Source organism: Pholcus phalangioides, unplaced genomic scaffold, assembly GCF_987345545.1.
Source record: "Pholcus phalangioides strain wild (caught in Gottingen) unplaced genomic scaffold, Ppha-v1.0 ptg000015l_1, whole genome shotgun sequence".
NCBI classification, from domain to species: domain Eukaryota; kingdom Metazoa; phylum Arthropoda; class Arachnida; order Araneae; family Pholcidae; genus Pholcus; species Pholcus phalangioides.
Window position 1 is genome coordinate 78,391,259 of NW_028301608.1, and position 19,826 is coordinate 78,411,084.

Below are 19,826 nucleotides of genomic sequence, written 5' to 3' on the forward strand. Positions count from 1 at the left end.
ACCTCAGGGATCTATTCTTGGTCCTTTACTTTTCTTGTTTTCATCAATGACCTCTGTGAGCTCAATTCCGCAGCCAAGATTATAACATTTGCCGATGACACAGTTTTAATTTATAAGGCAAAAGACTACCATTCACTGACTAACATTATTAACAGTGACTTAATTAAAATCAGGAATTGGTTTTCTACTAATTGCCTCGAATAAATTAGTAGAAATTCCTAAATTCCTTAATTTTTCTTTGCAATCAGATGTTCAACAAAGCTTTAATCTTATCTTCCACAAATTTGACTGTCTCCGTACCCCTTCTGACTGTGTTGATCGTGAGCAGATTAATACCATTAAATACTTAGTAGTTTTAATTGATTCGAACCTAAAATGGAAATCACATATGCAGCATATTCATTGTAAACTTCGATATCTTACTTACAGATTCTACTACCTCGAATCATATATCAACTCCTCATTTCTTTTGGTATTATATTACGCTTTTTTGTCATTCTCATCTGCTTTACGAACTATCAATTTGGGGATCTGAATACATTACTAATCTACACCATTTGATTTGTATTCAAAAAAGACTAATCACTAACAACGATAGTTCATCGTCCCATGAGCTTTTTATTCAATTAAATGTCCTCCCTTTTTGTGGTATTTATACTTTCTAAAATCTATTTTTATTCTGAAAAAAAAAACCTATTTTCTTTAGATTTTCCCCATGATTGAATCATTTTTATTTGATTCCAAAAATTAATAAAACAGTTGGTAAAAAACATTTCACCTATCTGATTCCAAATTTTTACAATAATTTACCAAATGAAATTATTAATAGCACAGTATCTATACTAGCACAGTAATAGCACAGTACTTTTAAGAAAATCTTGAAAAACATCTTTTTTTACTATCACCAACACACACATTGAACATTTCTTTTAAAAAATTTTTACATTCACCAACCGTTTTTCTTAATCATATTACTTTCCATTTGACACAGGTTACCTCTCAATTTTTTCTGACTACCTTCATAACACTTTCAACACTTTTTTTTAAATCTATTGTTTATTTTTCTTTTGACGTTTTAATTAAGTTAAATTAAAAAAATGTCTGAATCAAATGATGGGAAAACAGATCAAACAAATTATTTCCGATTACTATTGTTGCTGCACCGCAATTGCCACCACTAAGTATTTTTTCATATTTGTCATTTTCGAGTTCCCCCTCCCCCTTTTTTCTCTTCGTTTTTTTATTTTTCATTTTTTTTTTGTCTTCTTTCATTTATTATTATCTTATCCAATTCTGAATCAAATCCTTACAACTGATGTCTAAAAGTCCAAAAAAAACTGTGATTGCTAGTAAGAGCCATGTCTCGACTTCTTAGCAATTTTTATCCCGCTTATATTGTTCTGTATTTTCTGTATTTATGAATAAAATTTGAAATTTACTTAATTTCCTTCTTTCCGTGTATTCCATTCCTATTGGATATCTCTAGCTGGCACACCCTGTATACAGAAGAATTGCTGCTATCTATCGTCCAAATAAAGTGGCAAAAAAAAGATGACTAAATGTTCGTGTTTTGTTAGTAGCGTATCATGTGGCGAATCTGCCCGTATAGGAAAGACAGGGTGGTTATAAATAAACTGACGCTACTCAGGCGTATGTAGTTTGCATTCTGATGGGGGTATTTTGATGAAACGTTATATAGGAACATGGAGAAAAGAAAGATTCAATATAAAAAATTCAATTTTTGACCACCAGGTGAAAAAAGTGGCGCTTTTTTATCACAGTTATCTTTTTCCCATGATCCAAATAACGAATAAACCAAATTTCAATGAATTACGTCCACCACAACGGTCGAAGCAGTGTTATCCAGAAATATAATTTTGAAGAATAATTTCATTCCTCTCCAAAATTTCAAGGGATGCTTTTGTAAAAAAGAGGGAGCTTTTTTTTATCAGTAAGAAATAACTGTACCACCGAAAATTTGTAAGAGTATTTCCACTGCTCAACAAAATTTGGAAGAGTAAAATTGAATTTTTTGATGCGTGAATCACATCCATCTAGCTGCACATTGGCGAACCCTGGGTCGGAGTAGTGTCAGTACAATTCAACTGACACTACTAAACTTAATTATAATGATACTGCTCCGACCTATGAAGCACCCATTCTGATTTAGGTATTTCGATGAAACTTGGTATATACGTTATTTGGACCATGGGAAATATGCAATGCGATAAAGCGCCACTTTTTCACCTGGTGGTTAAAATTTGAAGTATTAGTTTTTAATTGAATCTTTCTTCCCCCTCCCCCGGTCCAACTAACGTATATACCAAGTTTTATCAAAATACCTCCATCAGAATGGGCGTTACATACGTACTTGAAAGGGTGACTGGGCTGCTTGTGGGAATCGGACACGAGTTTTCGTGATGCCCATACAACTGCAATGTGCGCATTACTTAATTCTTACGGAATATCATTCGAAGAACTGAGAAAAATCAAAAGCGATTTGTCAGACATGCTCAAAGGAGAGAGAGAGAAAGACCATTCACTAAAATCCTACTCAAAATTTAATTAAGCTAGGTTTTTTTTTAAAATTAGATTGTACGTCCTTCAGTTTTGACTATTACTACAGTCACCTTGAGAATATATCATGCTCTCCTTTATTCATTTAATGCAGGGGTTCTTCAACCTTTCAGAGACGGCGAGCCAAACTGAAACTTCTCACAAAGCACGCGTGCCATAACTCATGTAATTTAGTGTCACTTTAATAGAAGGGGCCAATGGAGCCCCGAGTTAAACAGGGACAAAAATAATTGGACTTTTATTTATTCTGAAATATTTTTTTAACAATTATCAATTTTAGTTAGTTCAGAAATAATTTCTTTTCACAAATTTTTAAAAAGTTTTTGATTAATTACTAATTTTTATCTGAAATCACTTTAATTCGTTAATCATTTTATTTCGGAAATTCTAAAATTATTTTCCTTCTCAATATTTTTATTCACTGTGAAGTTATTTCACGAATTCATTTTTGTTCTTTTTTTTCGCAAATTCTGAAATTATTTTGTTTTCAAAAATAAAAAATTATTTCATTAATTCTAGAATTAATCGTCTTCTGATGTTTTCAACCATTTTCTAAAAATAATTGGCGGACCACAACAAAAATCCTTCAGGGCCAAATGTGCTCCGTGGGGGGCTGTGCGTTGAAGACCCCTGATTTTTAAGGATATTTTTTCTCTCTTTGCTCACGGTTCACAAGTGTAGCCAGAACAGCTTCATTCCCCCCCCCCCCCGATTTGAATATCTCTAACGCAAGTCTAATATTTCATCTCGTCTTTGTTGAAAAAAGTTTAATATCACCCCTAGGAATTTTTCCCATCAGAAAAATACAAGATGAACAGCCCTTTTCTCACAATTTTATGCGTACAGAAAGCAATTTTCCCACCATATTTTTGTTTAGAAAGATGTTATATTTTTCTAGATGAGATTTCCGAGCAGACATATGTAGTGCTCGCTCCGCATTCATTTATCAATTCATCTCGTATTAATCGAATTTTCTCAGCAACTGCTGATCTAGTTTTTTTTTTTCTTTTTTGGGTTTTTATTTTTCTTGGTTTCTCCTCTGAGACGAGAGAATACGATCGAATCAAAAGTATCCTAGCAACGAAGTCGTCTTTTGTTTACTGGTGGAAGAGAGAAGTATGAACGCGCACATTATATGATGATAATGTGGAGCTCATCATCTTCTGCCCATTCAATTCAATCACCCTCTTGTGCTTTTTCTTTTTCTCTCCCGTTAACTGAAATTCATGATGCATTTCTTACTTTTCTTTCAACCCTGATTCTCTGACGTCTATTTTGGTTGCATCGACGATAAAGCAAGCGATGGCGGTTGCAAGTGATTCTTGTTTGATGAATGGATTATACAAACCAAAGACCACACCAACTAGATTCCATCTTTTCTTGGCTCTTATCCCAGCGTTGTAAAGATTCTTCCGATCGACCAGAAACGCCGCAAGTAAACATTCTCGCTCAATTTGATTACTGAGATTGCTTTACTCCCATAAATGGACGTGATGGTATTTTATTATGTCATTGGTGTCTTAACGGTTTGGCAAACGAAGTCCAGCTCCGGGTCGGCAACGGAGCACCACACTATTGAAAAGTTTTGTTCATTTTCAAAATTTTTCATTTATTTTTATTTTTGTACATTAATTCAATATTCCACTGCATTTTCTTGTTGGCATTTTGATTCGGGATGTTGCAGGGTTACATTTTTTTACATAATTTGAAAAGAGACTCTGAAAATGCTTCTATCCGGCTCCGAAACTCATTAAGGTGACCCTGATTACAGTGAGCATAATTAATAGTTATTACGGTGAAACTAGGTTATTCTGCGAAATGTTGTCGTTATAACCGAAGTGACGTTACAACCAAGGTTGACTTTTAAAAAAATTCTAAGTGCGTATTAAAAATATAGTGAGATGTGTGCTATCCAAAAGAAGTGTGCATGAAGTATTTATATTTTATTGCAATGTATGAAATAACTATATTTGAGTATAAAGGTACATATTTAATAACCATATTTTAAAAATGGTCACATATATATACAGATATAATCTGTTGCATTTGATCAGGAAAAATACGGGGCATCACAATCAGGTCTGCAACTGGGGGGGGGAGGGAAGCTGTTGCGTCAGCGCATTACATCCAGCGTGTTGTATGTATTAGTACGTTTCCACCGTAAGACCTTTAACGGGCCGGATGGAACGCGTTCTCGGGCCGCATTTGCCCCGCCAGCCAGAGGTTGGGCATCCCTGGCCTATATTAGCATATATAACGGAGCCATAACTGTGATTTTTGTGATGGGAGGCAAACACGATTTGTCCACTCTCTCCACTGTAAAATTCGATAATTTTTATCACCGTTTTTTTGTTTCTCCATAAAAATTTTCCATCCGGTCAGTCAACCCCCCACTTTCCTATAGTTCCTGCCCCCTGCATGAATTTCGTGGAATAAAGATATCTGCTGCATATTCCTTTCCTCCGTATGGGAATTCCCTTCATAGAGATAATTATTATTTGTATGACCCATGAAAATTAGCCATTTTAGGGGAAATCTTTGCTCAGAACATGCTGTTGTGTAAATATTTCTATTACACACCTACAGCCGGGCCGGTCCAAGAAATTTCGGTGCCTGAGGCGAATAATTTTTTGTTGCCCTTTGAATACGCCTGTCTGAAAAGAGTTCACGACTATTAGTCTAATACAGTGGTTTCCAAAGTGTGAGTAGCGTTCCTCTGGGAAAGAGCTGATCACACTGGTGTTTTAGGGTACCAGTTCTCATACTTTTGCCGACCGTAGCTCCCTTGTCATGGCAACGTTTATCCACGGCTCCTAAGAATATAAAAAAAGTCACGTCAAAGCACCAAGTTGGCAATCATCAATGTCAACAGCTCGCCACGATGTCCTTAACAGAGGTTCACGACGCCCCTAGTATCCTCGGCATACTTTGAGAAACACTGGTCCAATCCCACAGAAAAGACACCGAACATGAGTAACTCAAAAATTTAAGGTGTTCTTTGTCGGAGACAAACTTGCTACTAATATAGTATCGACGTTTCTGGTGATATTTTGTGCTTTCAAATTGAGGGGGAGAAGTCGGATCATGGCAAGAACGGGGGGAGGGGGAAGAAGCCGAGTCTTGTGCCTCTGGCGCTGGCCCAGAGACTGCGCAAATTTCACCTTTCAACCTTTCTTTCAACATTACAAGGGGGCGCCGAAATGCGTGTTTGCCTCGGCTGACCAAGCATTTAGTAGCGGCCCTGAGTCGGGTTAAAACAAAGAAAATATATTATTTTTGAAGCCCCACTGCAGAAAAATGACAAAAAGCTAGTGGCTTTTTATGGCACCTTGTTTGCAAGAAGAGGAGTCTGTCACACATAGACGATTCCCATTACAGACTGAATGTGTACACACATCAAAAACACTGTCATAACAAATCTGACACAAAAAATGCCTCCCCTGTAAACGTGCCTCACCTCGTCACCTCATGCTTGGCTACGGCCCTGCCTGCAGCAGCAGAGAAGAAAGAAATGTCCAGTAGACATCTCCGAGTAGATATCCCTTTACGCTCAATAATTACGCGTTATTACTCAGTATTATGCGTTCGAGTTAGCGCTGGGGGAAATACGAGTTGATATTTACTGGGCAAATAATTGGTTGCACCTTGTCTGTTAAGCAGTTAGGAAATTGCCTGAAATATTATTTAACTCCTCAAGATGCTAATCTTAATGACTTACGTGTGTCAATATGTGATTACCGTGACAATAACGGAGAAGTGTTTCTTTTATGGAGGTAAACTAAATAACATCGATACTTCAACGTGGAAACAAAATTTCCGAGCACTTTCCACACATTTACGAAAAAAAAGTCACCATTAACATTAATTAGAGTGATTTTCTTGAAAACTAGCAAAGTTTTTCTTGAGCTATTTGATTACATATCGTCCTCCCTCATGCTAGAAGCATGAATGTGCAAACTTTCACTTTTTTTAATCAGCTGATTGGATACCCTATTTTGCTATCTATTACTGTACAATCTATCTAAGTTTTGCCTGAAACGCGAATGTGTATTGGAAAACATATCACAAAACATTTTAGGAAAATAATTCGATAGAGTAACATGTGTAGAGTAAACATTCAAACGTCAGTTTCCACGTTTTTTTCCCTCCAAGGACATTGCACAACCGTGTTTCTTGCATGAGAGGGGACGATATTTCAAATTATTATCCGTTCGATTGTTTTATCCGTGTTCGTCAGAGAAATGAACTGTGCCTAACATACGATGAAAAATTGCTTAAAATGAACGTTCGAGGCATTTAAAAGTCACACAAAAATAAACAGATTCTGACTCACATTTCTGCACTCTTTTGGTGCCACAAAAGGGAAAACATTTAGTCAATTTAGCCCTTAAAGCTCTCCCATCATCCAAAGATGATGAGCGCAGTAACCTGATCAATCCATCTGTGATGATCTGAAATGGTTTTTTTTAAAGATTATATTCTTAAAATGGCGTGCAGATGGCGTACGCATGTTGCAGCTTTTTTTTTAGTATTTCTCTATTCTCTGACAGGTTTCCTTGCACTGTAAAGAATAAGTATACATGGGCTGGTGTAGTGTCTACTTTTAGTCATTAATGTACCGGTAGCAATGGGTTCAAACCTAGATTTTGTGTTCATCATATCACCCATTTTTTTCGATTGTGTTAAATTTGCAACGTCTGTGAGTTTGATTGCCGTCTATCTTTCACAAAAGAAAAGTTAGAAAAAAGTGCATTTTTTTCCGCTTCTACAGATAGGGAAAACATTTCGCCGACTGTTCCCGCGACCAAAGGGTTAAAGTTAAATGAAGCCTCAGCACCCACGCTATATTGATTTTTTTTTTCAGGGACACACAATCCCTTTCAGCATCAAACCCCCTCGACATTCAACCTTCAAGACTTCGTTATTTTCATACATATATAATACTGAAATTTTCAATCTTTTCTATTCTAGATATCAAACTGCATTGGCCCAACTTGAAAATTATTAACAGATGAGGATTTGAGTCAAGTTTAAAGCTTGTTATGTTGACTGCTTATCCGAGTAATGACTTTTTTTCACATTACAAATCTCTACATGGTGCTATTTTATTTCATGAATGATGTTCAACTATATACATATATTTATTTATATATTTCTAAATTATAAGAATTAAATACCGAATAAATGTTTGCAAATATATTGACCATTCAATTAAATTTCACTTCAAACAAACTGAACCTTTCAAGTAAAGAGACTTTTCTGGAGATTATGCTGAGGTGAATTCGGAAAACAAAAGTTTGCTGTCTACTCAGGGAATCATACCTGAAAGATTGAAAATGCTTTCCCCCGGGAAACAGCGTGCAGTGGCTTCGCAGCCAAGGGAGTGCTGCGGGTGCTTGAGCGTTCTCAGTATTTCGGAACATGGTGTCGGGCACTCCTAAGACTAATTCAGGCATAAGGTCTTCTATATCATGGTCAGGTTACCCATAAGTCTAAAACAGAAGACGTCCGACTTCCCCGCCCCCAACAGGGTGTAATTTATCCATGCACTGCCTGACGAAACATAGAATTATATTTTCGTAATAACAAAGATAATCACACTTAAATTGGTGAACCTCGTCATTATAATTATAGATCAATGAGCACTAAAACATAAGCGAGATGAATCGACATGGAAAGTAATAACCATTATCAAAACCCAACGCCTGAGCCGTTATTTGTTTATTTCTTAATTTGTTAAGTGATACAGCTAGACAAAGACACCCATGTGCTACGAACGAAAGAAAATCCATTTTTTTTCCATCTATATCGTCGACATTTTTTTGTGTTGTGTCTACATAATCTTACATTTGTCTTGATGGTTTCGCCTGTGATCTCTATGCGAGTGTAAACTTTCGAATCGGGCGGTGGCGGCCTTCTGACCATAGTCGTACGCGTAGTCTAACGCTCTGACGAGTTCTCTGAACAGCATGACGACGTGCCAGTTGTGACGAGCCGAGCACTCGACGTATCCGCACTTCCAGTGCTTCTTGACGAGACCCGCAACTTCTCTCCTCTCTCGTCCACTCAGCAAGTCCTGCTTGTTTCCGACCACGAACAGTGGTACGTTGTGCATATCTCGAGTGTCGTAGATCTGATCCCGTATAGTTTTGACGTACTGGAAGGACTCGAGATCGTTGAGATCGAATACTAGAACGTAGGCCGAGGCACTGCGGAGCCCGTAGTTCCTGAAGTCGGTCCATTCGTAGAGAGTGTCCGACGGGAAATATGGTATAACGGGCAAGTCGACGAGCTGAAGATCGTAGATCTTGTCGTTGAACAGAAGAGTCGGGTGGTAGGTCTCTTTGGATTCTGTCTGGCGGTAATCTTCGCTGAATTCGTTCCACACGAAGCGACGTATGATCGACGTCTTTCCCACTGCAGAAGCTCCTAACATCACAACCTTTACCATATGCATGGTAAAGTTGAGGATAACTGAAAGACAACAAATAAGAGTTCAAGAAAGTGTCAATTTTCTACCGGTATGCATCATTGTAATCCCGGCCTTAAACTCTTATATACAATTTATCTTCATACACTAATAGCATCATGAAAACTAGTTTGGAATCCACACACGAAAAAAGAAAACAATTATAACTAGTACTAAATCTGTTTTCCTCCCTATATATATAAATTACCGTGTATTAAAACCTTCTACCGGCCGAATGCAGATTTAGATCGATTTTTGTCTTTTTCTTTTTATTTCCCTTTCTGATCCTTCAGAAGTTTAGACATATCAATCAAAAATTCATTAAAAAAATTTCTCTATGTTTTCTGGACTTGCCCGTACACAACAACAACAAAAAAATTAAATTTCATTCTTCCTCAAGAATAGACTATTTTAAGAAATTAAATTTATGACATAAGTACTGAAGTATGAATGTGAGTTAAGTTTGGGAACTCATTCGTTCAGAGGAAAAAAACCAAGTGCCTTAATGAACAAAAAGTATTTTTTTTTTACGATTAATAAAACCGATGTTGCCAATTGGGAGCATTGACCATTAAAAGAAGCTTATATCTGGTATTTATAATGATACGTAAAATCCGATTCCTGAGCAGAAGCTCATTCTTGTGAATTCCTAAATGAGTGTGTTATTTTAATTATAGTGCTCTATATATCCTTAAAGTTTCCCTCGGGAAGTCATTAAGCTCGTAATCACTTTGAGCAGTCATTAATTACAGAATGAAAAAAAAAATTCGGAGTGGTTAGCTCTCGATCATCGTCTGATTACGTAAAAGCATAATTGCTGGAATAAAGCTAATATTATGTAGCAAATCCAAATAATCGTATGATCCAAAATAATCGTTTAGATTTAGTATTGCTGTTTGTTATGGAGAAGGGGAGGGGGGAATAGATGATTATAACTCAAAAGCTGAATGGAATCTTTACTGCAATTCATAATTGCTGTTATTCGGTTCGATCACCAGTCTGAGTGCACGAGTATACAGCAAATAATTGCGATGTAAATGATTCTCGACCGTTTGATATCCGTGGCTTCCCTGCTCAGATATCGTTAACCCGCGGCGGAATATCAATATTGTGCCAATTGGGTTATTGGCACAATAATTAACTTCTCGATAACGGACACCCATGGGACTAAACATTTCTTCCGCTAATGGAGAGGCACAATGTACAGTGGAACGTCGTTTATACGACTTTCCCATTTACACGACGTTTGCCTTCGATAGCAATTAGTTCCTACAAATGTTTATGTTAAAATGTATATGTTACTATACATATATACTGTGTGTGTGAGTGTAAAAGTGAACGACGGTGCTATGCATAATCACCAACTGTTCTAATAAAGAAAGCTTGATTTGAAATTTTACTACATTTTATCACTTTCACCTGCGATTATGTATAATTCCCAAATAAACATGGAAAATGTGAAAGATATGCAAAACATTTATATATAAAACCATAACCTTTCTTCTCTTCATTGAACCAATTAATTATTTTTATCAGTACATGATGCGAACGGGTATGATGTACACTACACGCATTTTGTAATAAAAATTGAATTAATTAAACTAAATGTCAAGAACATAAAACCATTCATAAAAACATTATCAATCTTGTAATGTTAGCTTTCTTCATACGTATAAACATGTGCAAACAAAACTAACATTACCATTCGGAATTACCGTCCTGCACCATAGTTATGTTCAGTTAATTAAGTAATTAATTGACGATCTATCATATTTACCAACACGAGCTTGGTATTAAACATAAATTTTAGTTGAATATGATAAATTCTCGGTTTATGACCAAAAATTAACAAATCAGAGTTTGAAAAAAAAATGAGCAAATCAGGGTTTTTAAAAAAAAATCCAGAGTTTGCCTGATTTTACTGTCCGCTTACGGGGAGTGAAATACATTTAAGCTCTATTCCACAGGACCGGGGAGCAGAAAAGTGTTCGCTAACGGGAGGTGTCTGTTAGGGAAGGTTCATATTCACTTTTTAAACACACATTAAAATGCGATGCCTTCGCCAAATATTGGTCCACGAAGCCGCAATACTCTATTTGAGAACTATAAAGTGAGTCAGTAAGAAAAGAAAATATAGTTATTTTGGTATTGATAACTCGTCGATGTGGATTTTACTTATAGTCGCCAACGATTGCGGGAATAGTAGTAATAGCTCACCTAATGGGTTATCTCGACTCTTCATCGACATTTCGACAAGAACGTTGAGCACTTGGTCTGGTTTCCACAATGAGCATTCCACACGCTTTCCTGGGGCGATTTCTAGTAGGCCTCATCCTCTACCGTGGACGCTAATGTTCCTCTGGAGCAAGGAAGCCACGATGATTTCTACGAGCAACAACATTGGACGGGACAAACAAAATTTTGTTATGAAACTCAAGGATCACAAAAAACAAACACTGTGAAGAAATTTCCCAACAATGTCATTAATAAAAATACAGTGTAACCTCGATATAACGATACTCTGTGGACCAAGAGAAAATATCGTTTGAAAGGGATTGTTGTTATATAGGGACTTGGCATTTTAACATTAACAGAGTAGACATTTCCAAACAAGACTCGAAAAAATATCGTTGTTTAGAGGGATTTACCGTTATATCGATATCGTTGTAGCGAGTTTCACTGTAATGCAATAAAGAGACATTCCCGTTGATAATTTTGTTATTGTTAGTTCATACTTTGGATCGTAAGCATCAGATTACTCCCACAAAAAATAATGACCACAGAAAAAGATTCCAAATGCAGGGAATCCCACACCGAGGGGTAAGAGCACCAACCTCCCGGTGAGGACAAAAGAAAGCAAACATGTCGAACGCTGGAGTTTGAATCGGCAATAAATTGTACGTTCCGGTCTGAATAGCTCTCATGAGCAGAAAATAACCGTGGTACGACAAAAATTATCAATAATATGCTCTTATCGTTTCACGGTAATTACGAAGCTTTATTGTAACCTTGTGAACCGAAGTTGTTTCTTTTCCTCCCTTTTTTTCTACACTCCTGTTAGTGATTTTCCCCCCACAAAAAATATATCTTTCTAATCTTTCTACTGTATACAAGAAAGAGCGAAAGAGAAGATGTAGGGTGAGAATGAAAATAGAAATCTACTGTACCCTCTCTTATCTACTCATCTACAATACTGTTTTTCCTTTCCTATTTTTTTAATATATATATACAGGGTGTTCTGTTAATGGACCAACAAACTCAAAGGGTTGTTAGTAGACATCAAGAACAAAAATTGCAAAGAAACATGGTGTTGCAAACCACGTTGAGAGGGTGAAAATCGCAAAAAACGCATGCAGGTGCCGACGTCACGCTGGAACGACAAAATGTACGATAATAAGGACAATGCTTCATCGAATATTGCTGTTGGTACATCCGCTGCGCTAAGCACCCATTGCCCTCTGCTCGGCCGTAAATCAGATGCATATCAGCGTATTCCTCGTTCGTGTAGTCAACCATCACGATACTCATTGAAACAGACAATTAACTGCTACACGTGCTTACTACCGCAATAGCGCTAATTTACGTCGTCCGCAGCGCATGTGTTTTGCAACGCTGCTTACGCGTCAGATATGATGAGCGAACCCACGAACGCATTCAGCGGTCAATTGACATCCACCTTTCGTCTCCTCTGCACTCAGAGCCTGCATGCGTTTTTCGTGATTTTCACCCTGTCAACGTGGTTTGCGACACCATGTTTCATTGCAATTTTTGTTCCTCTTGATGCCTACTAACAACCCTCTGAGTTTGTCGGTCCATTAATAGAACACCCTGTATAAATATATATCACATATATCACATATTTATACTTGGCATATATACAGTCAAGTGTCCATACTTGGAACAAATTTGAATGACAATTTTGAAGAACAATTTTGCACTGAAAAATTAACCCCCTCAATATAATGTTAAAATTAAAAAAATACATTCTGAAAGGTGTCTAGGCACTTTGTACTGATAATTTGAAAATTTTAGGTGCACATTAAGTACCTAAAAAATAAAATGGCGTTTGTCCCAAGTTGGGATTGAGTACCTTAGCTTGGACAATATAGTTTATGTGTCGCATGTTTGAGTGCGTTGATTTTAACTTGGAACAGGTTAAATCTTTCTAAAAAAAGTCCTTAAACCAGTGATTCCTAACGTGAGCGTTAACGCCCCCCGGGGGGGGGGGGGACGCGGTAGCAGCTACGAATGTAGCATAGGATTCTATGGGTTAGATTGCGTTGGGGGCGCTACGAAAAACAATTTCTGAAGAAGGGGGCAATGCGACAAAAAGGTTGGGAAACTATGCCTTAGACAATAATAAACTGGAAAAAGTTCAGAAAAATCACATGAAAAATAACGTCACTGAAAAAATCACAGAATAAGTTCCCTGGTGAGAAAATATTACAAACCACAGCACGCATTCAAAAAAGGAACGCATGAACTTAGGAAGTAGAAAACTTAAAAACTAGAGAAAGGTTAATGTGTGTGTACCGGCTGTGTGGCTGACATCAACGAACAAAGAGAAACATTGCAATGTTTGAAAAGCTAGACCGCAAAAGCGTAGCGATCTCTGCGAACGCCAAGGGGTCTCACAATTCTCTATATCTCACTTGTAAAACACCATCAAGAAATGAGAACGCATCTGTTTTACCTCCTATGTAAGTTTGCATAAATAAACGATGCACCGCACGTAAACTTGTGAAAACATTATGATCATGCATTTTCTAACTTAGGACAACAGTGCCTAACATGGGACAGTTTCCCAAAGACAAACTTGATTTTTTTTTTCTACTTAAGCCGGGCTGTACGTAACAATAATGGTGATTTAAAAAAAACAACAAAAAACAACCGGCATTCCCCTAACATTGCCCTAAATCAGAGAACCCTCCCCCCCCCCCATGTCCAAACTTAACTCTCATACAAACCTTAGTACATAGTTCACTAAAAAACTTACCAATTTTCGGGAAAACACATGTGAAACTTTTTCTCAACCGAAATACGTTCTACACTACTGAAACTAATCATGAAATGCTAACACAACAACAAACAAACGTGATGGCCTGCTTTAAACGTAACTTACAACAACCGTCAGGGCTACCAACATAAAAAAAAATCCAAATCGCCCCAAGTAAGGCCGCTGTTCCAAGTATAGGCACTTGACTGTACATATTTTAACTGTTGGGATAATAGTTTCAATTTCTCTATATTTTCCCTTTATTCTTATAGGTGGGAACTTTATTCCAAAGGTGAGCTTAGAAAGAATTTTCTGTTAAGAATTTCATTATACGTTTTTTAAGCACATGTAGAAATGAAAGTTGCCACTCGGGTTGTGGATTTTTCGGTCTTGGCGTGGGAAACACGTGTTTCACCCCGCATATGTCTCAAAAATACAGTTACCATCTATCTGTCTCCTTAAAATATGATTTAAAATTTTCGAAAACGGCGTTTCAGTCATACATAGTAATTTTTTCATCCACTTCATCAACTCCTTCCTATGTTGATTGATAGGGAAGATATGTTTCTAATATACGTTGAATAACGTTCCCGTACATAATTTTCCTATCATCGTATTTAAAGCAATCATTCTCGCCATTAATCTAATATTTATAATGACATGTCCTGGCTGATTCATTGATTCATTATCGCCGAGCCGGAACCGCTGAAGTTATGAATATGAAATGCGTTGAGTAGTTTCATTTCATGAAGTACATACCCACTAAGAAAGGGTTTTTGGAACTTCGACCCCTTCGACTGAAGGGGGTTATAAGAGAATTTTCAAAGGTTATATAGAAAAATCAGGCTTTGCCGAAACCGCTGAAGCTATAAATATAAAACTTTGTCAGTAGTTTTAGTTTGTAGACACACACACTAAAAATGGGTATTTAGTTCAACATCTGAGGGGGGGGGGGAGGTTTCAAAGGTTATATGGCGCAATCATTGCTGAGACCAAACAGCGCAAAAGCTATAAATATGACATTTGGTGAGTATTATATTTTATAATACTGAGAATCACTACGACGGGATTTCTGAAAAATTAACACCCAAAGGGGGTCCAAATGTTATATGGGAGAAATCATTGTAGAACAATTTTCTGATTACCAAATCCACGCGAGCGAAGCTTCGGGTTACAGCTAGTTCTCTAATAAACAGGAAAACGATGGTGAAGGAGACGAGCTCAGTTCGCACACCTAAAGAGCAACGGCAAACATACATTATAAAACTGTGTAATCGAATCGAAAACCCACAATTAAAGGCCTCTATGAAAACGAAACTGACAAAAAATGGCCGGCAATACCATGTTGGTTCTATAATTATTATGTGTACATGTGTACTATTTTCAACAAATACTTTTTATTCTTTTGGCATCAAGTCAGCTACTTTTAAAATTCCATTAAAATTTTCAAGAGAGAGAGAGAAACAAAATTGGTACTAAATTGAACTGAAGATTTGAAAGTTTAATAATAAAAATACTTATGATTTCCGCTGAACAGTTGCCAATGTTTTTGTGTGACATTTCTGATATTTTTCTCCTCTCCAACATTGTTAATTGAATATGTAGTATAATCCTTGGAAAATACACCAAGAATACTTTTCCCACTCATAAAAACTAATGAGATATCGACATTGAATCGTAACATCACGTTTTCTCTCGGCGCCTATAATTGGATTGTGCTCACGGCTGAAACAAACTGAAGATGAAAACGAGCATATTTGTGAGTTCTCGTCTTTCCTTAACGGTAGTTATCCAACTCTCCAATCACGAACCGTTCAAGTAGCCTACTTCGATTTTAATATGACGGGAGGGTTTCTTAAGATTAGATTGCAATAATCCTAAGGTCGTGAAAGCATCAAGTATTAGTATGGTACAAAACACACCGCAATTTTTTGGTTCCTTGATCGCGTAAATTTCGTAGTTTAAGCATCGAAATTTCTAGGAGGTTACAGATGAAAGTAAGAACATTATTCCTTCATTTCTCTCGTAGGAATTAATCGAAACAATTAACCTCTCTTAATTATACTGTAAAAATATTTTTTTCGACTATTTTCTGCTTTCCGATAACTTGGCTGTTCTTGAGACAGCCCATTTCATTTCGACTCTTTTCTTTAGGCATTTAACCAATCATCTGGCCAATTAATTTCTCCGTTTTCCCTTCTTTAAAAGTTGGAAGCTAATAAAATATATTTTCTTGGTTAAAATATTTTTTATGAATACATTGAAACTGACTCTCTCTCTCTCTCTCTTAATTATGTTCTTAACTGTGTTTTTAGCACGTCAACAAAAAAAATTAACAATTGAAATAATTACTAATTAGTTCTCAAAAATTGAAATAATTAGACCCGAAAATCGACACGGCGTCCTGTGTCGTCGTAGCCAGATGACTGATTAATGCATTTTAAATGCTCGTTCAAAGTAATACCAGTGAACGAGAAGATTTTGTTTTTAATTTTAAGAATTATAATCGAACGAGGAAACAACGTGTTGGTAATTGGGTTTTTTTTAACTTATTCTCTCTTTCTCTCTCAAAAGCTCTTTAAACTGTGTTTCGGACAAGTTCGGGGACCAAAGTGAGAGAAGATATCTCTGGAGAGTGAGAAATAATTTCCCTAGAGCAGTATTTCCTAAAGTGAGCAATATTGCTCCATGGGGTGGGGGGGGGGGGAGTATAAGCTATGGGTATAACATAAGACCCTATGGGTTGGCTTGAGTTAGGGCGACATGAGAGAATAAAAAATTCTATAGAATTTGGCGATGGAACAAAAAGTTTGGGATGCTCTGCTCTAGAGAATGAGAAGATTTTTCAAGAATAAGTAGGCCATAACTATATTGAAGTTTTTGGAAGTCACTCCGTAGGAAAGAAAATCAAACTAGTAGTATCTATACTCATTTAATACCCTAATATTTAATTTTGTTTTTTGTTTTCACAGTAGGTACTTTATTCCACTTAGACCCCTCGTAGACCCGTGAAGGGGAGCTTAAATTCAAAACATGAGAAAAATATAAACATTAAAATCATTTCGCATGATTTAATTCTTCGGTTAGAGTAAAAGAATTACTTCAACAGTACTGAAAAAAAAACGGATTTTTATTTTAATACTCACCGCATCATCAGTAGAACATCAGCAGTGGTGGAATTTCTCCCGTCATAACATTCCATGCCGATGGGTGTTGTTATGAGTCCGGGAACCATTCGAACCTTGAGCACGCTCATCAACACCATCCCGATTCCCCGCAGGTCAGCATCATCTCGGAGGAACAGAGAGTGAGAGTAAAGGGTCGGTTGTAGGTAGTTGGATTGTTGAGTTGAACGTTGATACTGGCTGGGATGAAAGGCGAGCAGAGCCGATTCTCGGCGTGGCGCTCGATCGGGTCGTTGAAGAGGTCACCTTCTTTTGTGGATCGATGATGAACTAGTAAAGGTGTTTGAAGCACTTCTTCTTTGGCTGTCTTTTGTTTAATATCCGTTCGTGTTGCAGTGACTAGTGCTGGAGCTGGACGTTCCTCAGGCAGAAGGCGCCGCCAAACTAATCGTTAAAAACGGCGCAGCTCTTTCCCGTCTCCGCAAATCCGACGAGTTTTTCGATTTTCCGGAGTTTCCACCTTCCCCCACTTTTGAAGGACGTCGCTGCGGATCAGAGACCACCCCCACCACCATCTCAATCTTATATTTTTTATTTAAATATTAATGAAATAAATTATTGTGCTGAATCTTTTCTGAAAAAAGGACCTTTAAGTAATTTATCTTCTTAAATGTTTTGTCACACAGAACTAGTAAATGAATCTCTCGAGACAAATTTTTTTAACTCACCAAAGACATTATAACAAATAAGAATAGTTACTAATCATCGGGAAAAATGTTGCAAAATACGAGCGTAGATAAGGGTTTTATGGGTTTTGAATTATTTAATGGAAAAAATGTTGAGAAGGGTTCAAAGTCGGCTTCCAGTTGATGGTTCCTTTTTTATACAGCGCGTTTCATGAAGAGTTCAAAGGAATAAAAATTCCACGGTTGATTCTAAAATTGAAATAAAATATGACATTTGATACAAAACTTGGCTGTGGCATTAACAACTCTATGAAACTGCAATCAGCTAAAAAATATAAATATTAACTTTTTCAATTTACCTTAATTTTTTTAAATTAATATTTTCAATGCAACATACAACGGCTGTATTTACTGTTTTGAACTATGGCGTTAGGTTTCGGTTTAAAAATTTACCAAAACACAGTCAATAATCATGAAAATTCCAAACGATTCACTCGCGCTAATTACAAAATAAAAACTTCAATGAATATAATCTATAATGAACAAATGAATATACAGGGTATATTCACTTATTTGCGGACTCAGTATTACTGAAATGCGCCATTATTTCGTACGTTACAATTATTAGAACGGTTGCACGCTGGAATAACTTCACGGTGCTGGCGTCCGCGCCTTTTATTCGCTTTGAAGTAGATTTGCATACAGTTTCTTCTTCTTCCCCAGGTTACATTAGCATGAATGATGTTCTTTTTCTCCCGATAAATTTCAACAGAAATGCCGTTTTAACGTTTGCGAAGCGGCCGTTTCCATACGCGCTAGCGCGTGTTTCATGTTAAACCATGCATTTTTGGATGACAAGTGTTTGTATTGGTGTGCACTATCAGCTTTAAAGTTTTCCATCTTTTCTGAATCACCCTGTACAGTTAAAGTCTTCTCGATACAACGATATACTTTACTACGATAAACTTCTCTAAAACGATATTATTTGAAGAGATTTTCAAAAACCGCTACAACGATATTTTTTTTTATATTTCGCTCGAAATATCGTTCAATATACAGTCGACACTCGTTATAACGACCCCACGTTATAGCGATCATTCCATTACAAAGACCGGTAGGATAACTCCCAAACGTTTTCACCGAACAACTATCATATATGTTTTACTTTCGATATAGTAACTGTCCCCCAAATAACGCCCGTTTTCGACGAGACGAAGGGGTTGGGGGTCGTTATATCGAGCGTCGACTGTATTTTCTAACTCGTCATATATTTTTTGGCTCTTCCGGGTACTTCTAATAATATCATAATATTGATATATTTGGTGTATTGTGGTGGACGAGTGGTCATAGTGACGAACCCCCCACTGTCGCCACCGCGTCGTCTTTGTAATGGAATGATCGCTATAACGTGGGGTCGTTATAACGAGTGTCGACTGTATATTGAACGATATTTCGAGCGAAATATAAAAAAAATATCGTTGTAGCAGTTTTTGAAAATCTCTTCAAATAATATCGTTTTAGAGAAGTTTATCGTAGTAAAGGATATCGTTGTATCGAGAAGACTTTGACTGTACAGGGTGATTCAGAAAAGATGGAAAAAACTTTAACAGCTGATAGTACACACCAATACAAACAATTGTCATTCAAAAATGCATGGTCTAACATGAAACACGCGCTAGCGTATCAAAACGGCCGCTCCGCAAACGTTAAAACGGCATTTCTGTTAAAATTTATCGGAAGAAAAAGAACACCATGCATGCAAATGTAACCTGGGGAAGAAGAAACCGCGCATGCATATCTGCTTCACATCGAATAAAAGACGCGGACGCCAGCACCGTGAAGTTATTACAGCGTGCAACCGTTCTAACAGTTGTAAGGTACGAAATAATGGCGCACTTTAGTAATACTGGGTCCGCGTCTTTTATTCACTGTGACGCAGATTTGCATATGGTTTCTTCTTCTTCCCCAGGTTA

General features: G+C 37.0%; 1 protein-coding gene across 1 annotated transcript; it reads right to left on the reverse strand.

Annotated features, from left to right (window-relative positions):
- Window positions 1-8,283: 8,283 nt before the first annotated feature.
- Window positions 8,284-17,613, reverse strand: LOC149076750 (ras-like protein family member 10B). Its single transcript, XM_089244391.1, has 3 exons — window positions 17,189-17,613; window positions 11,264-11,431; window positions 8,284-9,051 (listed from the first exon to the last, which is right to left on the reverse strand). The coding sequence occupies exons 2-3, from the start codon at window positions 11,292-11,294 to the stop codon at window positions 8,411-8,413; spliced, it is 672 nt and encodes a 223-aa protein (XP_089100517.1). The 5' UTR covers window positions 11,295-11,431; window positions 17,189-17,613; the 3' UTR covers window positions 8,284-8,410.
- Window positions 17,614-19,826: the final 2,213 nt, after the last annotated feature.